This window comes from Podarcis cretensis (assembly GCF_951804945.1).
Source record: "Podarcis cretensis genome assembly, chromosome: 3".
In the NCBI taxonomy this organism is placed as follows: Eukaryota; Metazoa; Chordata; class Lepidosauria; order Squamata; family Lacertidae; genus Podarcis; species Podarcis cretensis.
In genome coordinates, this window is record NC_137172.1 from 2,345,678 (window position 1) to 2,369,430 (window position 23,753).

The 23,753-nt window shown below is 48.3% G+C and overlaps 1 protein-coding gene across 2 annotated transcripts; it reads left to right on the top strand.

The window, feature by feature from the left end:
• The first annotated feature begins 580 nt into the window (after positions 1-580).
• On the top strand, positions 581-22,669 carry LOC307211835 (uncharacterized protein). Of its 2 annotated transcripts, none has more exons than XM_079968927.1 (8): positions 581-729; positions 10,059-10,144; positions 12,664-12,691; positions 15,113-15,154; positions 17,694-17,721; positions 19,130-19,160; positions 19,768-19,846; positions 22,047-22,669. In XM_079968927.1, the coding sequence occupies exons 1-8, from the start codon at positions 586-588 to the stop codon at positions 22,527-22,529; spliced, it is 921 nt and encodes a 306-aa protein (XP_079825053.1). In that variant the 5' UTR covers positions 581-585; the 3' UTR covers positions 22,530-22,669. The 2 variants fall into 2 exon arrangements, with proteins under 2 accessions (XP_079825053.1, XP_079825052.1); XM_079968926.1 differs by lacking the exon at positions 581-729 and adding an exon at positions 4,768-4,992.
• Positions 22,670-23,753: the final 1,084 nt, after the last annotated feature.

The following is a 23,753-nucleotide window of genomic DNA, read 5'->3' on the forward strand; positions in this document are numbered from 1 at the left end:
GTAATAAAAAAGTAAAGGGACCCCTGACCATTAGGTCCAGGCATGACCAGTTCTGGGGTTGCAGCCCTCATCTCGCTTTATTGGCCGAGGGAGCCGGCGTACAGCTTCCGGGTCATGTGGCCAGCAGGACTAAGCCGCTTCTGGCGAAACAGAGCAGCGCACGGAAACGCCGTTTACCTTCCCGCCAGAGCGGTACCTATTTATCTACTCGTACTTTGATATGCTTTCGAACTGCTAGGTTGGCAGGAGCAGGGACAGAGCAAGGGGAGCTCACCCCGTCACGGGGATTCGAACCCTGTGAGGTAGGTTAGGCTGCTTGAAGGTCACACCCTGTGCATTTCAGAACCGAGTGTAGAACAGTGTTAGCAGCTCCTGCAAAACTATCTCATTTCTAGCAGCGATCATCGTAATGTTTTGGAAGCACTGGGGGCACAGCGCATGCAATTGCAAAGTCAAACTTGGGAATCGGGTGAAGGAAGAGCAGCTTTCCCCCTCAAGGCTTATTTGCAAAATCCTCGCTGACTTTTGCACAGAGGTTGCTAAGCCGTTTCCCCGCCGGCCTCTCCTTATGATGCGCTCTGTGTGATGTCACGCAGAGTTGGAACAGGTTGCCAGGCGCACCTTCAGATGCCACATCACTCGAGTCTTTGGACAAGGGACGGCTTCATGGCTTTTTTCCCGGCCAATCTGGAGGCCTCTCGGCCAGATCTGGACCAGAAGACACCTCTGGTAGACACCACCCTTTCTGTCTTTCCTCCTTTTCCCATCCCCTACGGAGCCAGTACTCGGCTCCACACTTAGATCAGCCCAGGCAATATATATATGTGTGACGCAGTTGGTGCTGTGGTCTAAACCACTGAGCCTCTTGGGCTCGCTGATCAGAAGGTCAGTGGTTCGAATCCCCGCAATGGAGTGAGCTCCCGTTGCTCTGTCCCAGCTCCTGCCAACCTAGCAGTTTGAAAGACACCAGCGCAAGTAGATAAATAGGTACCGCTGTGGCGGGAAGGTAAATGGCGTTTCCATGCTCTCTGGCTTCTGTCATAGTGTCCCATTGCGCCAGAAGCGGTTTAGTCCTGCTGGCCACATGACCCGGAAAGCTGGCTCCCTTGGCCTGAATGCGAGATGAGCACCGCAACCCCATAGTCGCCTTCGGCTGGACTTAACCATCCAGGGGTCCTTTACCTTTACTTACATTCAATCAATCAATCCATCTATCAGTTGCCTCTGAGCAATAGACCTCTTACTTCATAGTGAATAAGTAATGTTCAAAAAGTAAAGACAAAAAAATTGGTCTTTAAAAAAATTGGACAGTTTATGGAGGCAGAAACACACTTCAACAATTTCATTGATTTATTTAATTAAGGCAACATGTTGTTGTTTTCCTCATAATGTGTTTTATATTTGACTTCCTTTAATAATGCTTTATTACTTAAAGTTGCAAGATAATTTTGGGCTTTATTTCGTTTTTGGAGCCCAGTTCCAAGCCTGCGTAGGATAAAATGATTCTTTCTCCTGTAAGCCTGCCCATTTCTTGTCTGACAAGGACCCAGCTCGGACCCTCTTGCACCCCTGATGGTGCCAAAGGAAGCACAAGAGGGCCTGGTCCCTTTCCAAGGTCACCTTTGCACCCATCATGGACCTGTCGGGATCTCCGCTCGGCCAAGCTGATAAAGCTCATCTTCCTCTGGCCGAGTCCTTCGGAATCGCCTCTGACGTAATTAACGACCTGAGCCTTTGATGAGAATCAAAGCAGCACGCGGAAGTGATGAGATTTATGGCTACATTGCAAAGCTTTATTTTCTAAGCTACGTAGACAGAAAAGAAACAATCCTCTCTCTGTAAAAGCAGAGAGCAACTGAACCAAACAAAGGAACAGGAAACCAGTAACGTCACATCCGTCTCCCGTGAGATTTCCAACAGTATGGAATCCCAGGAATGTAAACAGAGTCCTGTGACTTCAAAAGCACTGCACATTGGCAAACAGAAACTAACAGGAACTGCCTGCCTCCCCCCCAACCCCCCCCCCCACTGACTCACCTGCTTACCTGGCTTCCAGCAGCAGCCAAAGTCTTCCTCCTTTCTCGCCCTCTGTGAAGCCAGTCCTTCTGGGGAAAACTACGTTCCTGGGATCTGCCTCTGCAGCCAGCGCAGTTGGCCAGGTGGGCAGGAAAGAGCAGGGCGGAGGGACCTACCTACCTGTGTGGTTTTGAGCCATGATGGAGCAGCGAGGAGAAGGGGGCAGGAGGGATCAGTGGGTGGAAAACACGTGAGGATGGAGAGATAAACGCAGACCATGCAGCAAACACATGTTTGCCTGAGAAGGTGTATCCAGCCCCTGAAGAAAGGGGCCTTTGGTGGGTCCCCAGCCATGCAGGAGTTTCCTTGTGCCTGGCGACTTTGCAAAAGGAGGTGTTCGGGTGCAGAACACATGGGCCGAAAGGAAATGAAAACGAGACAGAGGGAAATGAGCAGAAGACGAAGAGGGAAAAAGAAGTTCATGCTATTCTAGGCTGCATCAACAGAAGTCAACGGAAGTCTTAGTCCCCCTCTATCCTGCCTTGGTGGGACGTGGGTGGTGCTGTGGTCTAAACCACAGAGCCTAGGACATGCCGAACAGAAGGTCGGTGGTTCAAATCCCCGCGATGGGGTGAGCTCCCGTTGCTCGGTCCCTGCTCCTGCCAACCTAGCAGTTCGAAAGCACATCAAAGTGCAAGTAGATAAATAGGAACCCCTCCGGTGGGAAGGTAAACGGCGTTTCCGTGCGCTGCTCTGGTTCGCCAGAAGCGGCTTAGTCATGCTGGCGACATGACCCGGAAAAACTGTCTGTGGACAAACGTCGGCTTCCTCAGCCAGTAAAGCAAGATGAGCGCCGCAACCCCAGAGTTGTTTGTGACTGGACCTAATGGTCAGGGTTCCCTTTACTGTTACCTTTATATATATATTTAGAGAGAGTTTTTTAATTCTATTCATGTTTAATGTTTTTATTGTCATGGTCCCCCCATGTTTATAGCTGTTCTTATTTTACATATAAGCCACCTTGAGTCCTTCTGAGGGGAAAAAGGTGGGGTATAAATAAATTGTTACTATTACTATTATTATTATTATTATTATTATCAACAACAACAACTTCAAAGTTGGAAAGTAGACCCTACTCAGATTCCCGGCTGGGTTGAATGAATGAATTTTATTATTATGGTCACAGACCAGTTCCAGCTCACTTACAACATCAGGAAAATCATAAAACACAACAGGAATACATTGCATTGCAATTGGGTATAACAGAGACAATTCAGATATAGCGGCAGTTAACAATATATATTAAATCTTGATCACTAAAATAAAACCTAAAATTGTCATTTAAAACCGTAATCATTTTGGTAGCACAGCTTGTTCCCTAAGTTTATGGCAGTCGCACAGAATTTGGCAACCCTGAGCGTGATCTCTAGATCCTTGTCCTCTACCAGGAGTTTTAGACCCCAACCTCACAAAGCTGCATGGGGCTGGCTTGGGGAGGGTGGTGTGAGCTGACCAGATGCCTCTTCTGGGAAACTCCTGAGCAGAATTTGAACATGAGATGAATAATAATAATAATAATAATAATAATAATAATAATAATAATAATAATTTATTATTTATACCCCGCCCATCTGGCTGAGTTTCCCCAGCCACTCTGGGCAGCTTTCAACAAAATATTAAAATACAATAATCTATTAAACATTAAAAGCTTCCCTAAACAGGGCTGCCTTCAGAGGTCTTCTAAAAGTCTGGTAGTTGTTTTTCTCTTTGACATCTGGAGGAAGGGGGTTCCACAGGGAGGGTGCCACTACTGAGAAGGCCCTCTGCCTGGTTCCCTGTAACTTGGCTTCTCGCAGCGAGTGAACCGCCAGAAGATCTTCAGCGCTGGACCTCAGTGTCGGGGCAGAATGATGGGGGTGGAGACACTCCTTCAGGTCTACTGGACTGAGGCCGTTTAGGGCTTTAAAGGTCAGCACCAACACTTTGAATTGTGCTCGGAAACGTACTGGGAGCCAATGTAGGTCTTTCAAGACCGGTGTTATATGGTCATGGTGGCCATTCCCAGTCCCCAGTCTAGCTGCCGCATTCTGGATTAGTTGTAGTTTCTGGGTCACCTTCAAAGGTAGCCCCATGTAGAGGGCATTGCAGTAGTGCAAGCGGGAGATAACCAGAGCATGCACCACTCTGGCGAGACAGTCCACGGGCAGGTAGGGTCTCAGCCTGGGTACCAGATGGAGCTGGTAGACAGCTGCCCTGGACACAGATTTGACCTGCGCCTTCATGGACAGCTGCGAGTCCAAAATGACTTCCAGGCTGTGCACCTGGTCCTTCAGGGGCACCGTTGCCCCATTCAGGACCAGGGAGTCCTGCACACCAGCCCGCTCCCTGTCCCCTCAAAACAGTACTGTCTTGTCAGGATTCAACCTCAAACTGTTAGCCGCCATCCATCCTCCAACCACCTCCAGACACTGCAAGATTACTCTTGCAGTTTCCAGCAAGTGGTATGCAAAAGCACGGCTGCTTCTGAGTGTGGAGGCAGAACACAACCATCCTGGCTGGTTGCCATCGATAGCCTTCTCCTCCTCCATGGATTTGCCCTTGGTCTCCTCCATGCCTTGTGGAGCTTTCGAAGCTCTTTGTTTTTGTAACTCCAGAATCAAATCAAACCGAGATAATGGTGCTGCTCCCTTGGGTCTCCAGTCCTGCCCTCCCCATCTGTGGAACCTTGGGGCCTCAGTTATCCCTGCGAGGTTGCCAGGGAGACGAACTGCCGCCTGGACCCTGCTCTGGAAGCGAAGATGCCCCGTGCCAATGAACCCTTACAGGAGCTATGAGGACTTCTCCCGGGTTCCCTCAGCCTCCCGGCGGCGGCGTTCCCTGCGTCACTGTAGCTCCCAGCCCTGCTTCGTCTCCTGCACCTTCTACACGCCCATCTGCTTGCCCTTTTTGCACGATGAAATGAAATTCAGCCCCAAGGCGAGTTTAAGGGGCAGGGGAGGCCGGGAGGGGGGCACCTGGAACGCTGCTTTCATAACCGCCGTTGGAATGTCAGGAGAACTTGGTTTTAATGTCTCCTGTGGTTCGGCATGAATTTTTGGATATGCATTTTCTAGCAGGTGGAATCTGCCCTGGGGGCCATCTTGAGGGCTGGAAGGCAGGCTGTACATTTAATTTATTTTACTTTTATTTAATAAATGCATAAAACTCAGAGCAGGGGGCGGGGGAGAGAAAATGTGCCTTCGGTCTGTCCTTCGGTGCTGACCCTCTTCTGCAGATGGAATTCTGCAAATAACATTTTTAGAAGTCTCCAACAAATGAAAAAGGAAGGCAAATCATAAAATCATAGAATTGTAGAGTTGGAAAGGACTCCAAGGGTCATCCATTCCTGCCCCCTTAAATGCAGGAATCTCAACTAAAGCATCAATGGCAGATGGCCATCCAACCTCAGCTTAAAAATCTCCAAGGAAGGAGATTTAATCTCCTTAATCTTCTCTAAACACACACACAGATCTTCCAACCATTCTGTGATGGCCTGGGATTCGGACTCGGATGCTGAACCTGAGGGATCCCAGCCTGCGCAGGATTCTCCGCCTCCAGAACCAGCTGAGCTGGGGCTGGGGCATGAGCCTGAAGGGTCCTCACCTGTGCTGGATCCTCAGGTGCAGGCACCAGCTGAGTCTGCTCTGGCTCCTGAGGTGATGGAGGACCCATTGCCTGCAGGTGCTCCACTCTCAGCCCCGTCAGAGGAAGCTGAGGTTGCCTCTGGGTCCGGTAACCCTCCAGCCTCTCCTGAGCTGCAGAGGCTCAGGGCAGAGAGGTGGAGGGAACTAAGTTCCCGCAGGAGGAGTGCTCGCCTCCAGCCCAGGAGAGGCGAGTCACCTGAGGATCGGGGCTGCCCTATGCCTCGGGGCAGATAAAAGCCAGCCAGCCCCAGTCCCAAGTTGTGGGAGCAACATTGTTGGTTGCTAGTTCCTGCCTGAGCCCTGTCCTGCTTTCCTGCCTGAGCTCCTGACCTGCTCTGGCTCCCTGCCTGTCCCTGACTTCACCCGACTCCCTGCCCTGCACCCAGCTTCAGCTGCTACGGACTGCCTCCATGTTGCAGCTCTGACCATGGACCAGACTTGGACCTTGCCTCTTGAGTAACCCACGGGACCAGCACACATTCCTTGTAGAACTTGTTTACCACCATCCTGGTCTACTTTGGACACATTTTCTGAAAGCACGGGTGCTATCCTATGGCAGTGAGACTCTGATGGACCCCATACTGAACAGATGTTCTAGGTGCAAGTGAAGTTTCTCAGATACTTAGGGACAGTTGTTGTGGACAGATATTGTGAAAGATATGTGTTGTTCTAAGAGTTATGGAGATTGCTCCACCAAACAGACTGAAGATACACACTCTTCTCATGGGCCCATGAAAGTTCCTCTTGAGTTGAGTAGCTTGTGTGCTCTTGTTGATGGTGGTGGTTTTTTTTGCTTAGCTCCTCCGCACTTATTGCCCAGGTCCAAAAACGAGAGCTTGTACCCCTTTGCAGCCTTTGCTCTTGCACCAATCCTACTGGAACTCAGTACTGGGAGAGCCACAAAAGTTATCTCCATGGAGAATCAACACCTTCCTCCTGAGATGTGAAGGCATCATCCCAACAGTGAGGTTGCATGTCATAATGTTTGTGGAAACAAACATCTCTCCGTCTCTCCTCTGGGACACACTAAAAGACCATTTAAGAGGATTTATCATTTGCTACACAGCATGTTGGAAGAGGAGGAGGAGGAACTCGGTGGGAAAACCAGTCGCCCTAGAAACCAAACAAACCCCAGGCTCTGTAATAATAACATCTGCCGGAATTAAGGCTCCGGTTAAGAAAAGATATGAAACTAAAAAATTGCTCTCTGATTATCTCCAATTTCCCCCTGCCCTGAATTAGAGCAAACATCTTGGGAGTTAAGAGGGAAAGTCTTAGCTTTTTCTCTTAGAGCATGCAATTTAAGTCTCTTTTTGCTGTTAGGGACTTGAAGGCTATTCTGCACACAACTCAGAAAGCAATCAGTGAGCAACTGGGGTTTTCAGAATAATATTTGTTGTTATTTGGCATTATATAAGGCAAAGCCGAGTCCACAGAGGTGATCTCTGCTTTCTTACAACCAATGTATCTTCCCCAAATATGCAGGAGATTGGAGGCCATTATAGTCTTCTGAAAGAGAAGAGGTCAGAAGTGAGAAAGGAACTGGCAAGGCCCTTGCTGTGGTGGGAAATGATTCACATCTCTCAGTGAATCATGTCACCATTCTAAAACAAAGCAGAAGAAATAGGGGAAGAAAGCCCTGTTCTGTGTATGAAGCCTCGGTTACGGGGTTCTTCAGGCCCAGAGAGGACATCTCATGGAAGGGACCCTGAGGGTCATCTAGTCAACTACCAAACAACTACCAAACTTTTAGAAGACACCTGAAGGCAGCCGTGTTTAGGGAAGCTTTTAATGTTTGATGTATTATTGTTGTTTAGTCATTTAGTCATGTCTGACTCTCCGTGACACCCTGGACCAGAGCACGCCTGGCACTCCTGTCTTCCACTGCCTCCTGCAGTTTGGTCAAACTCATGTTAGTAGCTTCGAGAACACTGTCCCACCATCTCGTCCTCTGTCGTCCCCTTCTCCTTGTGCCCTCAATCTTTCCCAGCATCAGGGTCTTTTCCAGGGAGTCTTCTCTTCTCATGAGGTGGCCAAAGTCTTGGAGCCTCAGCTTCACGATCTATCCTTCCAGTGAGCACTCAGGGCTGATTTCCTTCAGAATGGATAGGTTTGATCTTCTTGCAGTCCATGGGACTCTCAAGAGTTTGATGTATTACTGTATTTTAAAATTTGGTTGGAAGCCGCCCAGAGTGGCTGGGGATGCCCAGCCAGATGAGATGAGATGGGTATTAATAAATAATAATTTATTATTATTATTATTATTATTATTATTATTATTATTATTCCAACTCTCTGCAGTGCAGGAATTCATGCAGCTGTCAGGGACCAAACCTGCACCACGCTCTAACCAACTGAGCTACCCGGCTATTCAACAATGAAGCTCAGCCAATTTTCCTTGAGGGTGTTAGTTGCAAAATCCTCATTGCATCTGTTGTGGGTCCGCATTTGCAAACTCCATGCTGTCTCCCCTGAGGGCTGCAACCCCAACAGACAATGGCCAGATCAGATCTGTGTGATAATCTGGCTTCTCCATGCTCCTGGGTGCTAAAGACAAAAGGTGGGGGTTGTCTCAAGACACTGTCACCGGATACTGAATATGTTATGTACTGAAGTTCTCACCCTGGGCCAGCAGGGGGATACTGTAGATAGTTTTCACTCAGGTCCGCATATGCAAATAAGGAATTGAAAGTGACGTTCAGTGATTGAATAGTTACAGAAAGTTGTTACTGTTGCTTTGTAGTTGAGCTCTATATAAGCAGGCTGGCTGAACCCTTCAGTTCAGTTCTGTTCTGGCCTGTGAATAAACAAGTGCTGTTTGTAGAATCGCTGTGTTGTCTAATATGTTCACCCACAACTTAACACTGGCGACAAGGATGGGATTGATGGACATCAGAGCACAGCCACCCTCTGAGCTGAGCTGAATCACTGAGCTGAAACACTGAGCGAAATCACAGAGCAGAACCAATTCAGAGCTGACCCTTCTGGCTAGAGCACTGTGTTCCATCCATCGCCCTCCACATCGGCATCAGAACCATGGCTTCACTTGTGCCTCTACCGCCGTTTGCCCCAGCCTCTGAATCATGGGACACCTACCTCGCTCGGTTCGACTGCTACCTCCAAGCAAGTTAGCTGACAAAAGGTCTGTAGAGCAGAAGCAGGGCCTCTTCCTCAGCCTTTGTGGCCCCGACAGAATATATATTCGAACATACATCACCAGGAATTTTTCTATCAGACTTTTGCTGCCTTCACTTTCCCACAATCCACACCTAGGCGCTGAAAGGACAGTCAACACATGCCTAAAGCACATGGCTGCTCCCGAGTGGTAGACTTGCCATCATTTGCAGAATCATGCCAAGATTACTCCAACCACAGACATGCTTCAATGTTAACAAATATCCGAGTGGAGCAGCTCAAATGGTTATCAGATGAAATCAGTCCTGTCCATTTATGATTATTCTTAGTGCTTGTGGTTTTATTAAAACGTTTTGCATTGGTTTTTTTGTTTTTTAATTTTTTTAAATTCAAAATTATAACAAGACATATCTAAAAACATATCAGCCTTGTCCCCCCCATTTTTCCTTCCCCCCACCCCCCGACTTCCCTCAGTTCCAGTCTTTGGTTTCTCTAAGAATGCTGTTTTCTGCATGTTACACAGTTGTATAGCTCCTCAAACTATTTGGCTGATTATTATCAATAAAAAGTTTGTGAATGTTTATTCAAAACCTGCCAAGGAGTCCAGTTCGCTTAGTTGCATCTTCAGATACTTTGTAAAGGGTTCCCATTCATCTTTAAAGTCACAATTATCCTTGTCTCGTAGCTTATGTGTCAGTTTTGCCAGTTCTGCATAGTCCATCAATTTTTCTTGCCATGATTCTTTAGTCGAGGTTTCTTCAGTCTTCCATCCTTGTGCAACCAGAACTCTTGCGGCCGTTGTTGCATACATGAAGATGTTTTTCAACTTTTTTGGCAGGTCTTTCCCTACAATCCCCAACAAAAATGCCTTGGGTTTTTAAACAAATGTTAAATGGAACATTTTCTTCAACATTTTGCATTGTTTTTAGTCTTCTGTACCTTTTGTCCTGTTCGTTGCCCCGAGAGGGTTGCACTTTTTCAGGTAGGCCTGTAGAAGGCATCTGACAAACGGGAAGAAATTGTGGCGATGTGCATCTTTTCCACGAGGGAGAGCAGCACGCCCCACGCAGGGGCCTCACTCTGCATTGCCAACAGACGCAATTTCCTCTTTGTCACCTGTGATGGAGGAAAACATGGGTGGAAAAGCACCGTTTTATCGGGGGAGCTGAACTAGAGGTGACCCTCTTTAACGTCTGCTACCTCTTTTGTTGCTGTTGTCCTTAGAATATGGAGAGGAGGTCGAAACTAGAGGTGGACTATATCAGGAAAGAGCACGAGAGCTTTAGCGAGAGTGAAAAGAGCTCAGAGAGGTGAGTTTCTTGGTAAGTGGAGAAGACCCACAGGGCAGATTTCATTTGTCAAGTGCGGCCGTTCTAGGTCAAGACACTTGGCCTGTGGTTTATGCATCTTTGACAGACATATCCTACTGTTTTTTTCCTATACAGTGGTGCCTCGCAAGACGAAATTAATTCGTTCCGCGAGTTTTTTCGTCTTGCGATTTTTTCGTCTTGCGAAGCGCGGACTTTGGAAAAGCTTCAAAAATCACCAAAGTCTTCAAAAACCTCAAAAAAGGCTACCACACCGCGTGCTATGAGTTGCTCCTTGAAGTGAATGCACGGTTTTAAGAAAAAGGAAACAAACTTGCAAGACACAGGAAACAAACCTGCAAGACGTTTTTGTCTTGCGAAGCAAGCCCATAGGGAAATCCGTCTTGCGAAGCAACTCAAAAAACGAAAAACTCTGTAGTAATAGAGGAATAGCGGGCCACTACCCCCCCCCCCGGAATGTGGGTGATGCTGTGGGTTAAACCACAGAGCCTAGGACTTGCTGATCAGAAGGTCGGCGGTTCAAATCCCCGTGACGGGGTGAGCTCCCATTGCTCGGCCTCTGCTCCTGCCAACCTAGCAGTTCGAAAGCACGTCAAAGTGCAAGTAGATAAATAGGTAGCGCTCCGGCGGGAAGGTAAACGGCGTTTCCGTGCGCTGCTCTGGTTCGCCAGAAGCGGCTTAGTCCTGCTGGCCACATGACCCGGAAGCTGTACGCCGGCTCCCTCGGCCAATAAAGCGAGATGAGCACCGCAACCCCAGAGTCGTCCACGACTGGACCTAATGGTCAGGGGTCCCTTTACCTTTACTTATCCCCCTCCCCACTGACCAGTCCTCGTGACGCCAGCAGGACCTGCCAGAAAGAGGTTTTGCAAGTCACAAGCCAAATGGTAAGTTGCCACACCTCCTTTCCTGGGCCAGCCTCGAATGGGGTCCAAGGAGGAGAACCCCCCTTCGATATTTACCGGGTTGCCCAACCCTGTGTCACTGTACCATGACGCAGACAGAAATTCAACAGGTAGAACAGGTGGGTGTCCAAATGGCCAGGCACCAGTTTAGCTTCTCCGGGCAAAAGGCACAGAACACAAAAGTTTAAAGTCCTTTATCAAATTTATTGAAAAGCCACTCAAAAAGTAAAAGTTGCACATTTCTTGAAAGGTTACAAACAGAAAAACAAAAACATTGTAAAGTATAACTAAAAACCATACTCACACAACACAATAGTTCAAAGCACAGTGACTAGTCAAGAAGCCTTTCACTGGTCAAACGCCCTCAGGCAGAAACACCAGGGCAAGATGTTCTGCAATTTGCATCTGAATTCCCCAAATCTTTTTCCTTGAAAACCCCACATAGAATCATAGAATCATAGAGTTGGAAGAGACCACAAGGGCCATCGAGTCCAACCCCCTGCCAAGCACGTGGGGTACAGGTTAGGGACCAATCATTTCTCTCGGTTAATTACCAATTTACCAATGGTTGTATGATGAGACAGTATCTCCTGATTGTCAGGAGACCAGGACAGCTGAACTTTGTTTATTCTCAGAGTCCTTGAGATCAAAAGCTCCCTCTAGGTTTCCAGACTGCTCTGACATGTACCAGGCTCTTGAGCTGTAAATTAGCTGATAGCCCTCTGTACCTTTTCACACCCAATCCACATTCAAGCCCCCAGACGCCAAGATCTGCAAATCAGATAACATCACATCCTGCCCAGGGTCAGGATGTGATTTGCTTCACACTTCTAAAGACAGAGAGTTTTACAGTTAAAGAGACCAGATACCTATTTCCCAAAAGGTCACAGTTTTAACTCTCCCCTCCCCTTCCTCAGCAAGAAACGTGCCACCCGCCACCCATCCCTCCTCTGCACTTCTGTTGTTCCTGGACCATTTCAGTCCTCCGAATTCTAGGGGAAAGAGGGACTTCCCTGCCAAACTGGATTGAAAAATCTCCATAAGGCTCGCTCCCTCCTGGTTGCCTAGCTACTATCTCAAACTGTCCAGCTCTCTCCCCCCCCCCCCCGACTAAGCAGCCTCTGAATCTGCTGGTCTCTCTGCTTCTAAGAACGTGGGGGGGGGAGCAAATCCTCCCCTCCCCCCCATCAGAGGCTGCTCTATCTATGCCTGCATTCCTTCATCTTTGGAGTCAGACCAGTCTCTGGCATCCAATTCAGACCAGACCCTGACACTTCTATAGCATTTCTGACCAATTTCAGCAAAAACATACCTCCTTGCCATACTTCTGGGTTTCCCCAGACATTCTTGCCAATTGCCTATTTTCAAGCCCCAAATTCCAGATGTGTGCAGGATAACAACAATAATAACAATACCTTCATTGTTCCTGTGCAGCTAAGCATTAGGTGCACATTATTAGCAATGGGCCGGGAATTGCTTACGAGGGAAAAGGTCGCAGCCATGGGAGCCTCGGAAGGGGTGAAGGAGGAGGTGGGTGGAACAGGGTTTGTGATTATCCCATGGCCTTTTTTTAAAAGCTGAAATGTTCTTTTGCAGGGTGAGAGCGATGAAAATGGAAAGCATGGTAAGCAGCGATTTCGCTTATGGTAACAACTTTAGGGTGCAATCCTGCGGTCTCATCCAGCTCCCTCTGGCTCAGCTAGCCCAATATTTTTATTTCGTATTTGCCTTTTTATGAATTGCACTTTGTGTAGTTGGGGTTCTCCACCCCCCCCATAATATGTTTTCACTTATTTAATTGATTGATTGATTGATTGCATCTCCCTAGGTGCACATGTTTCTCTCCCCTCCTCATTTCACCCCACAACAACCCTGAGGGGTAGGCTAGGCTGAAAGGCAAATGTCTTCCCCAAAGTCACCCATTCAGTTTCATAGCCAAGTGGGGATTTGAACACTGCTCTCCCATGTCCTGGTCCAGCATCCTAACCACTATGCCCCCCTGGCTCTCTTTAAAAGAACCTTCCATAAGGGAGACCTTTCATATAGCAAGCAACTGCCAAGTTCAGATAGAATTATTATTACTAGTCGTAAGGATGATATACTGTGTCCAGCAATAGCTCCTCGTGGTCTCAGTCCTTTTCCAACTGTGCTGTCCAATAGATCCCATTAACTGGAGATGTCCGGAGCCAGGACTGAGCCCGGGGGACCTCCTAAAATAATAGAATTGTCGAGTTGTCGAGTTGAAAGGGACCCTGAGTCGGGTCATCTAATCCAGCCACCTGCAGTGTAGGAATAGCGACTAGTTCTTCTAGTGCAATCACACAAGGTGTGGCCGGGAAGTTCGGCGAATGGTCACAGAAATCGGACAGCGATAAATATTTGAACATACAATCGGCATTGGAAACCCACGAAATGCTCACAGTTGTGTACCGAGATGAAGCTGTAACTCAAAAGACAGCATACAAGTGGTTTAAGAGTTTCTATGAAGGGCTGCGTGGGACGCGGGTGGCGCTGTGGGTTAAACCACAGAGCCTAGGGCTTGCCGATCAGAAGGTCGGCGGTTTGAATCCCTGCGACGGGGTGAGCTCCCATTGCTTGGTCCCTGCTCCTGCCAACCTACCAGTTTGAAAGCACGTCAAAGTGCAAGTAGATAAGTAGGTACCGCTCCGCGGGAAGGTAAACGGCGTTTCCGTGCGCTGCTCTGGTTCGCCAGAAGCGGCTTAGTCCTGCTGGCCACATGACCCAGAAGCTGTATGCGGGCTCCCTCGGCTAGTAAAGTGAGATGAGCGCCGCAACCCCAGAGTTGGCCACGACTGGACCTAATGGTCAGGGGTCCCTTTACCTTATGAAGGGTGGCAAACCACTGAAGATGACCCTCAGTCTGGCAGACCATCGAGGAACAGAACGGCGGCAAATGTCAGCAGAGTTTGGGAGGTATTGATGCGGGATTGGCGTCTATCCGTCCGACCGATGGTGGAAGAATTGCATATTCCACATGAAATCGTTCCTGTGGTTACTGAGTTGTCCCACTGTTATGCACTGAGTTGAATAGGATTCAGAATGCAGCAGTCTGATTGGTCCTAGAACAATAGGATTCAGAATGCAGCAGTCTGATTGGTCCTAGAACAATAGGATTCAGAATGCAGCAGTCTGATTGGTCCTAGAACAATAGGATTCAGAATGCAGCAGTCTGATTGGTCCTAGAACAATAGGATTCAGAATGCAGCAGTCTGATTGGTCCTAGAACAATAGGACCCAGAATGCAGCAGTTTGATTGGTCCTAGAACAATAGGATTCAGAATGCAGCAGTCTGATTGGTCCTAGAACAATAGGGTCCAGAATGTAGCAGTCTGATTGGTCCACAGGAGCCACCCAACCCAGCTCCAGGTGGAAGTGAATCCGCAACCTGATTGGCCTACAGGAGAATCCCGGAATTAGCCAATCACGTGGGGCCTATTGTGTAAATAAGGTATATAAAGCAGACATTTCGGGGGAACTTCCATTCCTCCTCACCACTATGAGCTGAATAAAGAGCAGGAAATCCACTCTCGACTCTGAGTATTTCACCCACCCTCCATATTCTCTCGATCTGGCCCCACCGGGTTTCATTCTTTTTCCAAAACTGAAATCTGCACTGAAAGGGCACAGATTTCCCAACATTTCACACATCCAAGCTGCTGTGATGAGGGAACTGAAAGCAGTACGAAAAAAGAGGACTTCTCCAGAAGTTTCCAACAGTTCTGCAAACATTGTCAACAGTGCATTGTATCAGTAGGGGAGGGGGCTGCTTTGAAGGCCTGTAAGGCGTGTATGTTCAAATATTTCTCACTGTCCGATTTCTGTGACCATTCACCGAACTTTCCATTCACACCTTGGAGAACTGTAGCGTTGGAAGGGATGCAGCTTTCTGCCTCTGGGAAAGCAGAGCATGGAGGCTTCTCGCATGCAAGGAAGTTGCGCAGCAACCCTGAGCGACCCAAATGATGAATGTGGGAATACGAAAGCCTTGGGTGACCCTCTTTGTCTCTTCTCTGTTGTCTTTCAGCTGAAGAAGGTGCTAGCTGAAAACCAGCAGTTGAAAAGTGCTGTAAGTTCACTATTGTGTGTGTGTGTGTGTGTGTGTGTGTGTGTTTTGCCTTGGGTCTTCCCCTGGGGCTCACAAAGCCTCTGCGCCTCTCATCCATTAACAACAACAACAACAACAACAATTTATTATTTATGTCCCGCCCATCTGGCTGGGTTTCCCCAGCCACTTTTGGCTGCTCCCAACAGAATATTAAAAACACGATAAAACATCAAACATTAAAAACTTCCCTAAACAGGGCTGCCTTCAGATGTCTTCTAAAAGTCAGATAGTTGTTTATTTCCTTGATATCTGATGGGAGGGTGTTCCACAGGGCGGGTGCCACCACTGAGAAGGCCCTCTGCCTGGTTTCCGGTAACTTGGCTTCTCGCAGGGAGGGAAACGCCAGAAGCCCCTCGGCGCTGGACCTCAGATTCCGGGCAGAACGGTGGGGGTGGAGATGCTTCTTCAGGTATACTGGGCCGAGGCTGTTTAGGGCTTTCAAGGTCAGCACCAACACTTTGAATTGTGCTCGGAAACGTACTGGGAGCCAATGGATTTACTAGATTTACTAGTAAAAACTTTGGGGAAGTTTTTAATGTGTGACATTTTGATGTATTTTTAATCTTTGTTGGAAGCCGCCCAGAGTGGCTTGGGAAACCCAGCCAGATGGGCGGGGTACAAATAATAAATTATTATTATTGTATTACTAGATTTACTGTCCAGAGACACCCGAGACACAATATGGGCTCCACGTAGTCCTTGGGAAGTACCGTACATAGAGGTGGAAGGGGAAGCTGGGAGGGCAGCTCTCACCCCATACTTCTGCTTTTACTGACCGTAGGGAGCACTTCTGTATTCTAGTTCCCAGGACAATTCAATTCGAGGAAGCTGTAGAAGTCAGTGTCTCGGCTCCATAGAGACCTCCCCCTCTCAAAGCACAGCTAAAGGAAGGTGGGCATAACGTTGGCCAGAAATTCCTTCCTTCTGGAGAAAAGACTCTTGCCTTTCTGCTGCCACTTTGCAGCACTCGCAAAAATGGATTAAACGAGTGTCTCATCCGAAATTGGAGGCAGCAGCGCATCCGAATGCTGGTTGCTGGTTGTACGTTTCCAAGCACAATTCAAAGTGCTGGTGTTGACCTTTAAAGCCCTAAACGGCCTCGGCCCAGTATACCTGAAGGAGCGTCTCCACCCCCATCATTCTGCCCGGACACTGAGGTCCAGTGCCGAGGGCCTTCTGGCGGTTCCCTCATTGCGAGAAACAAAGCTACAGGGAACCAGGCAGAGGGCCTTCTCGGTAGTGGCGCCCGCCCTGTGGAACGCCCTTCCAGCAGATGTCAAAGCGATAAACAACTACCTGACATTCAGAAGACATCTTAAGGCAGCCCTGTTCAGGGAAGTCTTTATCGTGTGATATTTTACTGTATTTTTTGTTTCTATGGAAGCCGCCCAGAGTGGCTGGGGAGGCCCAGCCAGATGGGCGGGGTATAAATAATAAATTATTATTATTATTATTATTATTATTATTATTATCCAGTCCAACCCTCCTCCAGTGCAGGAATCGCAGCTAGAAAATCTCTGAAATGGCCACCTAATGCCTCTCTTTGGAGGAAGGCGAGTCCACCAGCTCCCAGGGTCATAGGATCAAAGAATCATTGAGCTGGAAGGGATAATAATAATAATAATAATAATAATAATAATAATAATAATATATTATTTATACCCCACCCATCTGGCTAGGTTTCCCCAGACACTCTGGGTGGCTTCCAGCAAAATTTAAAAAATACAATAAAACATCAGACATTAACAACTTCCCCGAACAGGGCTGCCTTCAGATGTCTTCTAAAAGTCTGGGCGGCTCCCAGTCGAGTGTTAAAACAATACAGCATTAAATAGTAAAAACTTCCCTAAACAGGGCTGCCTTCAGATGCCTTTTAAAAAGAAGATAGCTGCTTATTTCCTTCACATCTGAAGGGAGGGCATTCCATAGGGCGGGCGCCACTACGGAGAAGGCCCTCTGCCTGGTTCCCTGTAACTTGGCTTCTCGCAGGGAGGGAACTGCCAGAAGGCCCTTGATGCTGGACCTCAGTGTCTGGGCTGAATGATGGGGGTGGAGACGCTCCTTCAGGTATACTGGACCGAGGCCGTTTAGGGCTTTCAAGGTCTGCACCAACACTTTGAATTGTGCCCGGAAACATACCAGGAGCCAATGCAGATCTCTCAGGACTGGTGTTATGTGGTCTCGGCGGCCGCTCCCAGTCACCAGTCTAGCTGCCGCATTTAGTTGTAGTTTCCAGGTCACCTTCAAAGGTAGCCCCACGTAGAGCGCATTGCAGTAGTCCAAGCGGGAGATAACCAGAGCATGCACCACTCTGGGATACCTAACAGTCATCCAGCCCAACTTTCTGCAGTGCAGGGATCACAACTAGAGAATCCCTGGCAGATGGATATCCAACCTCTGCTTAATAACCTCCAAGGAAGGAGAACTCACCACCTTCCGAGAGAGTGAAACCAGGAGCGCCCCCTATGTGGGACTTAATGGAATGGATTCTCTTTTGCAGGTTCACTTCTTGAAGCAGCAGAACAAAGGTAGGAGATCTCTCTCTCTCTCTCTCTCTCTCTCTCTCGTTTCCATAAATCAAGACTCTCTCAAGAAGGACTGGCTGAGCATCTTCGTGGCTTGCAGAAGGTCCCAGCTCTTCTCCTCAGTGGTGTCTCCAGGTGCAGCAAGGATATGAATCCCTGCCTGGCACCCTGGAGAGGTGCTGCCGGTCAGGGTGGCCAATACTGGCCTCACCCGGTAGAATTAGGTTCATTTGTGAAACTTATTAGTTGTTGTTGCAAAGGAGCTCACAACAACTTACAACAATAAATGAATAACACATGCATTGAAACCAGTGCAAAGCAAAACACAGGAAAATTGAAAAATGTTCATTTGTGTGTTTGTGTGTGTAAATTTTATTAAATTTTCTGTTTTGCAATTTGAAATATTCATTTAAACCTAAAAATGTCAATGACTTCCTTTCCATGGTTCATTCTGCATATCATCAATCCCTGCATACTTTACAGAAACGAAACCGTTCAGTATTCCATTATTACATCCATCAAAACTTGTTCACACTGTTGAATTTGTCTTAATGCTGCCAACGATTTGAAGTATGCACAATTCTCCCCCATACATTCAATAAACTTTTCCCAATCTTATTTATTTTATTCTTTGCTTCCTTTCAAAAATATGAATGTGCTTTCGCACATGAACGAAAATGTGTTCATATTTTTTTAAAAAAGTACTGGCCCCGTCTTGGTGGAACGCTCTGTCACAAGAGACTAGGGCCCTGCGGGACTTGACATCTTTCTGCAGGGCCTGCAAGACGGAGCTGTTCCGCCTGGCCTTTGGTTTGGACTCGGTCTGACCCTTATGTTTCCCTCCCCTTATGGTTTTGACTTTTAAAATGAGGCTGAATTTTAAATTGCATTTTAACCTGTATTTTAAAGTGGTCCCCCCCTCCCATTATGTTTTTACTGTGATTTTATTGGTGTTAGCCGCTCTGGCCAGGGAGGGCGGGGTATAAATAATTTTTTAAAAAATATTATTATTATTATTATTATTATTATTATTATTATTTGTCTGGGGATGATAGCAGTTGTCTTTCAGCTTGTGGAAGGCTGTAGGAGGGATGGAGAAGCAAATGTACCCACTCAGAGTGGCTGGGGCAACCCAGTCAGGGGGGTGGGGTACTAATAATAATAATAATAATTAAAAAATAATAATTTCAGGGCTTTTTTTCAGCGGGAACTCAGTTCCGGCATCTTTCAGGTGGGCACCATTATCATTTTAAGAGAACAAGGAAGGTGTTTGGGGTGAGTTCCGGAACTTCTTTTTCTAAAAAAGCAGCACTAATAATAAGAATAACAATAGCAACTCTGCTGTGTATATTGAATGACGAGCGGGAAGGAAGCTGCAAGTTTTGACCGATGGACCCATTTTCTATTCCAGAAAAAGATTGCAACGCAGAAGACTGCAAGAGGTCAGTGCAATTGCATGTCCGGCGGGGGATCGCCAGGTCCTTGTGGAATAATGGACTATATTTATAGAGAATCATAGAGCTGTAGTGTTCGAAGGAACAACCCTGAATGTCACCTAGTCCAGCTCCCTGCAGCGCAGGAATGCCAGCGAAAGGATCCCTGAAATGTGGCCATCCAAATTCTGCCAAGGAACGAGAGACCAAAACCTTCTGAAAGGGTCTTTCCCACTCTTGAATGGCTTAGCCTCAGAAAGATCTCTCTGAGCTTTAGTCAGAATCTCATTTCCTGCAATTTGGATCTGTTGGTTCGGGTCCCAACATTCTGGAGTAGCAGAAACCCACTCTTGCTCCATCTTCCGTCTGACAGCCCTTCAGATATTTGAAGGTGGCGCTCATATCCCCTCTCCGCCTCCTCAGGCTAAACATACCCAGCTCACTCAACTATTTCCCATAAATCTTGGTTTCCAGGTTTCCAGGCTTGGTTTCTTGGTTTCCAGGATGGTTCACCATCCTCTGCTCATTTTCTAGCTTATCGATAGCTTTTTTTAAGTGGGGTGCCCAGAACCAGACACAAGACTTGTCAATCTTCTTTCTCCACTCTTTTTTCCAGGGCTAAAGAAAAACTTATGACTGAAATTGGGTCTCTCTTGACTGAAATTGCCTTCCTGAATGAAGTTCGGGAGCAGCTGGTGAGTGCCTTGGATCAGGGTATTCTCCGTCTCCTCCATTTGTGGCTCAAGTCTCCAGATCCCACTATGAGTAGCTGAAGATTAAACCCCCTTGAACCAAATGTGTTGGTGGGAACAGGATCACTTCCAATTTAACTGAGGTAAAGTGTGCCTAAAACTGCATATATTCATGAAAATACGATCCAAGCGTCCAGAATATGACAGGAAATAGCCTTGCAAAAATGTGTATTTCAGGTGAAATAAGGATGATGATTATTAGGGATGCGGGTGGCCCCGTGGGTTAAACCACAGAGCCTAGGGCTTGCCGATCAGAAGGTCGGCAGTTCGAATCCCCACGACGGGGTGAGCTCCCATTGCTCAGTCCCTGCTCCTGCAAACCTAGCAGTTCAAAAGCACGCAGTGCAAGTAGATACCGTATTTTTCGCCCTATAGGACGCACTTTTTCCCCTCCAAAAATGAAGGGGAAATGTGTGTGCGTCCTATGGGGCGAATGCAGGCTTTCGCTGAAGCCTAGAGAGCGAGAGGGGTCGGTGCGCACCGACCCCTCTCGCTCTCCAGGCTTCAGGAGAGCCGCAGCGCCAGCCCCACAAGGTCGGGGGACAGCGGGGAGGCGGAACGCCGCCATCCTGCTGTCTCCCGATGTGGTTTGGAGGCTGACGGCGGGGAGATGCGTGCTTCTCCCTGCCGCCAGCCCCGGAAGCTCCGGGGACAGCGGGGAGGCGCAGCGCGTCTTCCCGCTGTCCCCGGACCTGGTCTGAAGGCGGGCGGCGGGGAGAAGAGCGCCTGGGGGCGGAAATAAAATGTTTCCCCTTTATTTCCCCCCAAAAAAAACTTGGTGTGTCCTATGGGCTGGTGCGTCCTATGGGGTGAAAAATACGGTAAATAGGTACCGCTCTGGCGAGAAGGTAAACGGCGTTTCCGCGCGCTGTTCTGGTTCGCCAGAAGCGGCTTCGTCATGCTGGCCACATGACCTGGAAGCTGTACGCCAGCTCCCTCGGCCAATAAAGCGAGATGAGCGCTGCAATCCCAGAGTCGGCCACAACTGGACCTAATGGTCAGTTGTCCCTTTACCTTTACCTTTTAAGGATGAAGATACTGATGAATTTTCATGAGGACTTTAAAAAAAAAAAGTTTGCAGGCTGACATGGAAATGTGGATAGCATGATAATAAAAATCACATAAAAATCATAGTAACAGTCCTTCCCACATTGTTGTGTAGATTAAATGAGGAGGGTGAACTGCCCTGAGACCCCTGGGTGTAGGGTGGTATATAAATTCATTAAATAATAATAACAATCAGTGCTTTTTTTCTGGGGGGACGCAGGGTTACACAACCCCTAAACATTTTGTGAGTCTTTGTACTATTGTTTATTTATTGTATTTATTTCCCCCGAATTGAACTATAAAATGGTGGTTTCCTTGAGTCAAAATGAGAGTACCTCTAAACATTTTTTAAGGAAAAAAGCACTGATAATAATAATTATAATAACTGTGCACGCCACCTTGAGCTCCTTTGAGGAAAACCCGGGATATAGATGCAATAAATACATAACAAATAGAACAAAGCACAGGTGGGCAGGTTTATTTCCGTTTATCGTTTTCCAAACCTCTGCAGCAGCTTATCGGTGTGTATTTCTTGCTACGTTACAAATTTCGCAAAGCAATTTCCCCCGATGCAAGATGTCCGCGTGCGTCATTCTCGCTCACAGTCCGCGTGCCTCCCTCCGGTACTACTACTACTACTAATTTATTATTTGTACCCCGCCCATCTGGTTGGGTTTCCCCAGCCACTCTGGGCGGCTTCCATAGAGACCAAAAATACACTAAAATGTCACACATGAAAAACTTCCCTGAACAGGGCTGCCTTCAGATGTCTTCTGAATGTCAGGTAGTTGTTCTCTTTGACATCTGGTGGGAGGGCGTTCCACAGGGCGGGCGCCACTACCGAGAAGGCCCTCTCCCTGGTTCCCTGTAACTTGGCTTCTCGCAATGAGGGAACCGCCAGAAGGCCCTCAGCGCTGGACCTCAGTGTCCGGGCAGAATGATTGGGGTGGAGACACTCCTTCAGATATACTTCTTGGCGTGCATCTCTTTAGAGAAGTGCGTCGTAAAACCCGCATTTCGAAAGGGGTGGCGTTCCGCGTTCCGGTTGCGGTGCTTGCTCTCCTCTGAGCCGCTTGCTCTCCTGCTTCCCTTCCAGAGGCACAAGGACCCCGAGTCCAGGAAGGAGACGACGAAAGCCCTCACTGAGACCATCCAGGCCAAGCTGGAAGTGGCTCACGCGAAGATCGAGGCGGCCGAAGCCAAGAAGGAGACGCTGGAGGCCAAGCGGAAGGCGGAAGAGGCCCAGGAGACAGCAGAGGCAGCCCAGGCGAGGGAAGACAACCTCCTCTCCTACGTCTCCAAGATCGCCACCCTCGCGTACCAACAGGCTGCCGAGGCGGAGTACGACTGCACCCAGGCCCGCAAAGCCATGGCGGTGGCGGAGGCTATCCAGGTGGCCACCCTGGCCGAAGGCAAAGGCCGCCGGACCCACAAGCACCACCACCACCACCAGGGAAAGCACCACCGGGGCCACCACGACCACCGGGGCCACCACAGCCACCACGACCACCGGAGCCACCACGAGACCCAGAGCGACCTGCCCCACTCGGAGCCCGAGACCCTGAGCAGCAGCCGATAAGGAAGATGACGGGAGGAAGGAAGGAAGTGAACGAAGGCAGGAGCGTGGCTGGGCGGGAGGAGAGAGAGAGAAGATTGGCGTTGTAGAGCACCAATAGCGGGAGCACTGTGCAGAATTAAAATTTATGTTTGAGCCGCTGACTCCTTACTCATTTTGTAGAATCGTGGCATCATAAAGTTGGAAGGAACCCACCTGGTTATCTGTTCTTATTGTTGTTGCTATTTCTAGGGTCGCCGGGTTTCAAGAAGTGAAAATCCGGACCATTGCTGTCAACTTTTTCCTTTTCTTGCGAGGAATCCTATTCGGAAGAAGGGAATTTCCCTTAAAGAAAGGGAAGCGTTGACAGCTATGATCCGGGCACAAAAGTTGGCAAAGTTGTTGAGCTTTGGCAGTAAACTTTGGGTAAAGCTTTTGGCTTCTTTGAGGGAAATCTGCCAAATAATCGACACTTCTGATAGGGCCGCCATATGCCCGGGTTTCCCCAGACATTTTAACTGGTTTTCGAATTTTCCGCTGGGATGCCCTTTTTGACAGGCAAATCCCCACATTTCCCCCTGACCAGGACACAAGGCAGGTAACAGACAAAAATTAAAACGACTTAAAATGTAAGAGAGAAAAATAATTTAAAACAATTAATCATTAATAGAATTACAACTGCGCGCACACACACACACACACAATGTCAGGGACTGGCACCGGGGGCGGTGGGGCTGGAGTCTGACCCAGGGGAGGTGGGCAGCGATTTGTGGGCAGCTGTACCGGCCAGGAGGCAAGAGTCGGAGACAGTAGAAGCTTGGGAGATGGAGGGTGGAGTGCAGGAGGAGTCAGAAGAAGAGGAGGAAGAGGCAGGCCATGCAAGTGAAGAGCCAGGGGCTTCCCTACCCTCCTGCATCACTGCCTCCCAGAACCAGGAGGGGACTGAAAAGGGAGGAATCATAGAATCATAGAGTTGGAAGAGACCACAAGGGCCATCGAGTCCAACCCCCTGCCAAGCAGGAAACACCATCAGAGCACTCCTGACATATGGTTGTCAAGCCTCTGCTTAAAGACCTCCAAAGAAGGAGACTCCACCACACTCCTTGGCAGCAAATTCCACTGTCAAACAGCTCTTACTCTCAGGAAGTTCTTCCTAATGTCTAGGTGGAATCTTCTTTCTTGTAGTTTGGAACCATTGCTCCGTGTCCGCTTCTCTGGAGCAGCAGAAAACAACCTTTCTCCCTCCTC

What these genes read in the sequence shown, in the direction of transcription:
- LOC307211835 (XM_079968926.1), top strand. Translation starts at nt 4,828, where the DNA reads ATGAACCCTTACAGGAGCTATGAGGACTTCTCCCGGGTTCCCTCAGCC. An exon ending in AGTGAAAAGAGCTCAGAGAG is followed by an intron (nt 10,145 to 12,663) that starts GTGAGTTTCTTG and finishes GTTCTTTTGCAG; the next exon opens with GGTGAGAGCGATGAAAATGG. An exon ending in ACCAGCAGTTGAAAAGTGCT is followed by an intron (nt 15,155 to 17,693) that starts GTAAGTTCACTA and finishes TCTCTTTTGCAG; the next exon opens with GTTCACTTCTTGAAGCAGCA.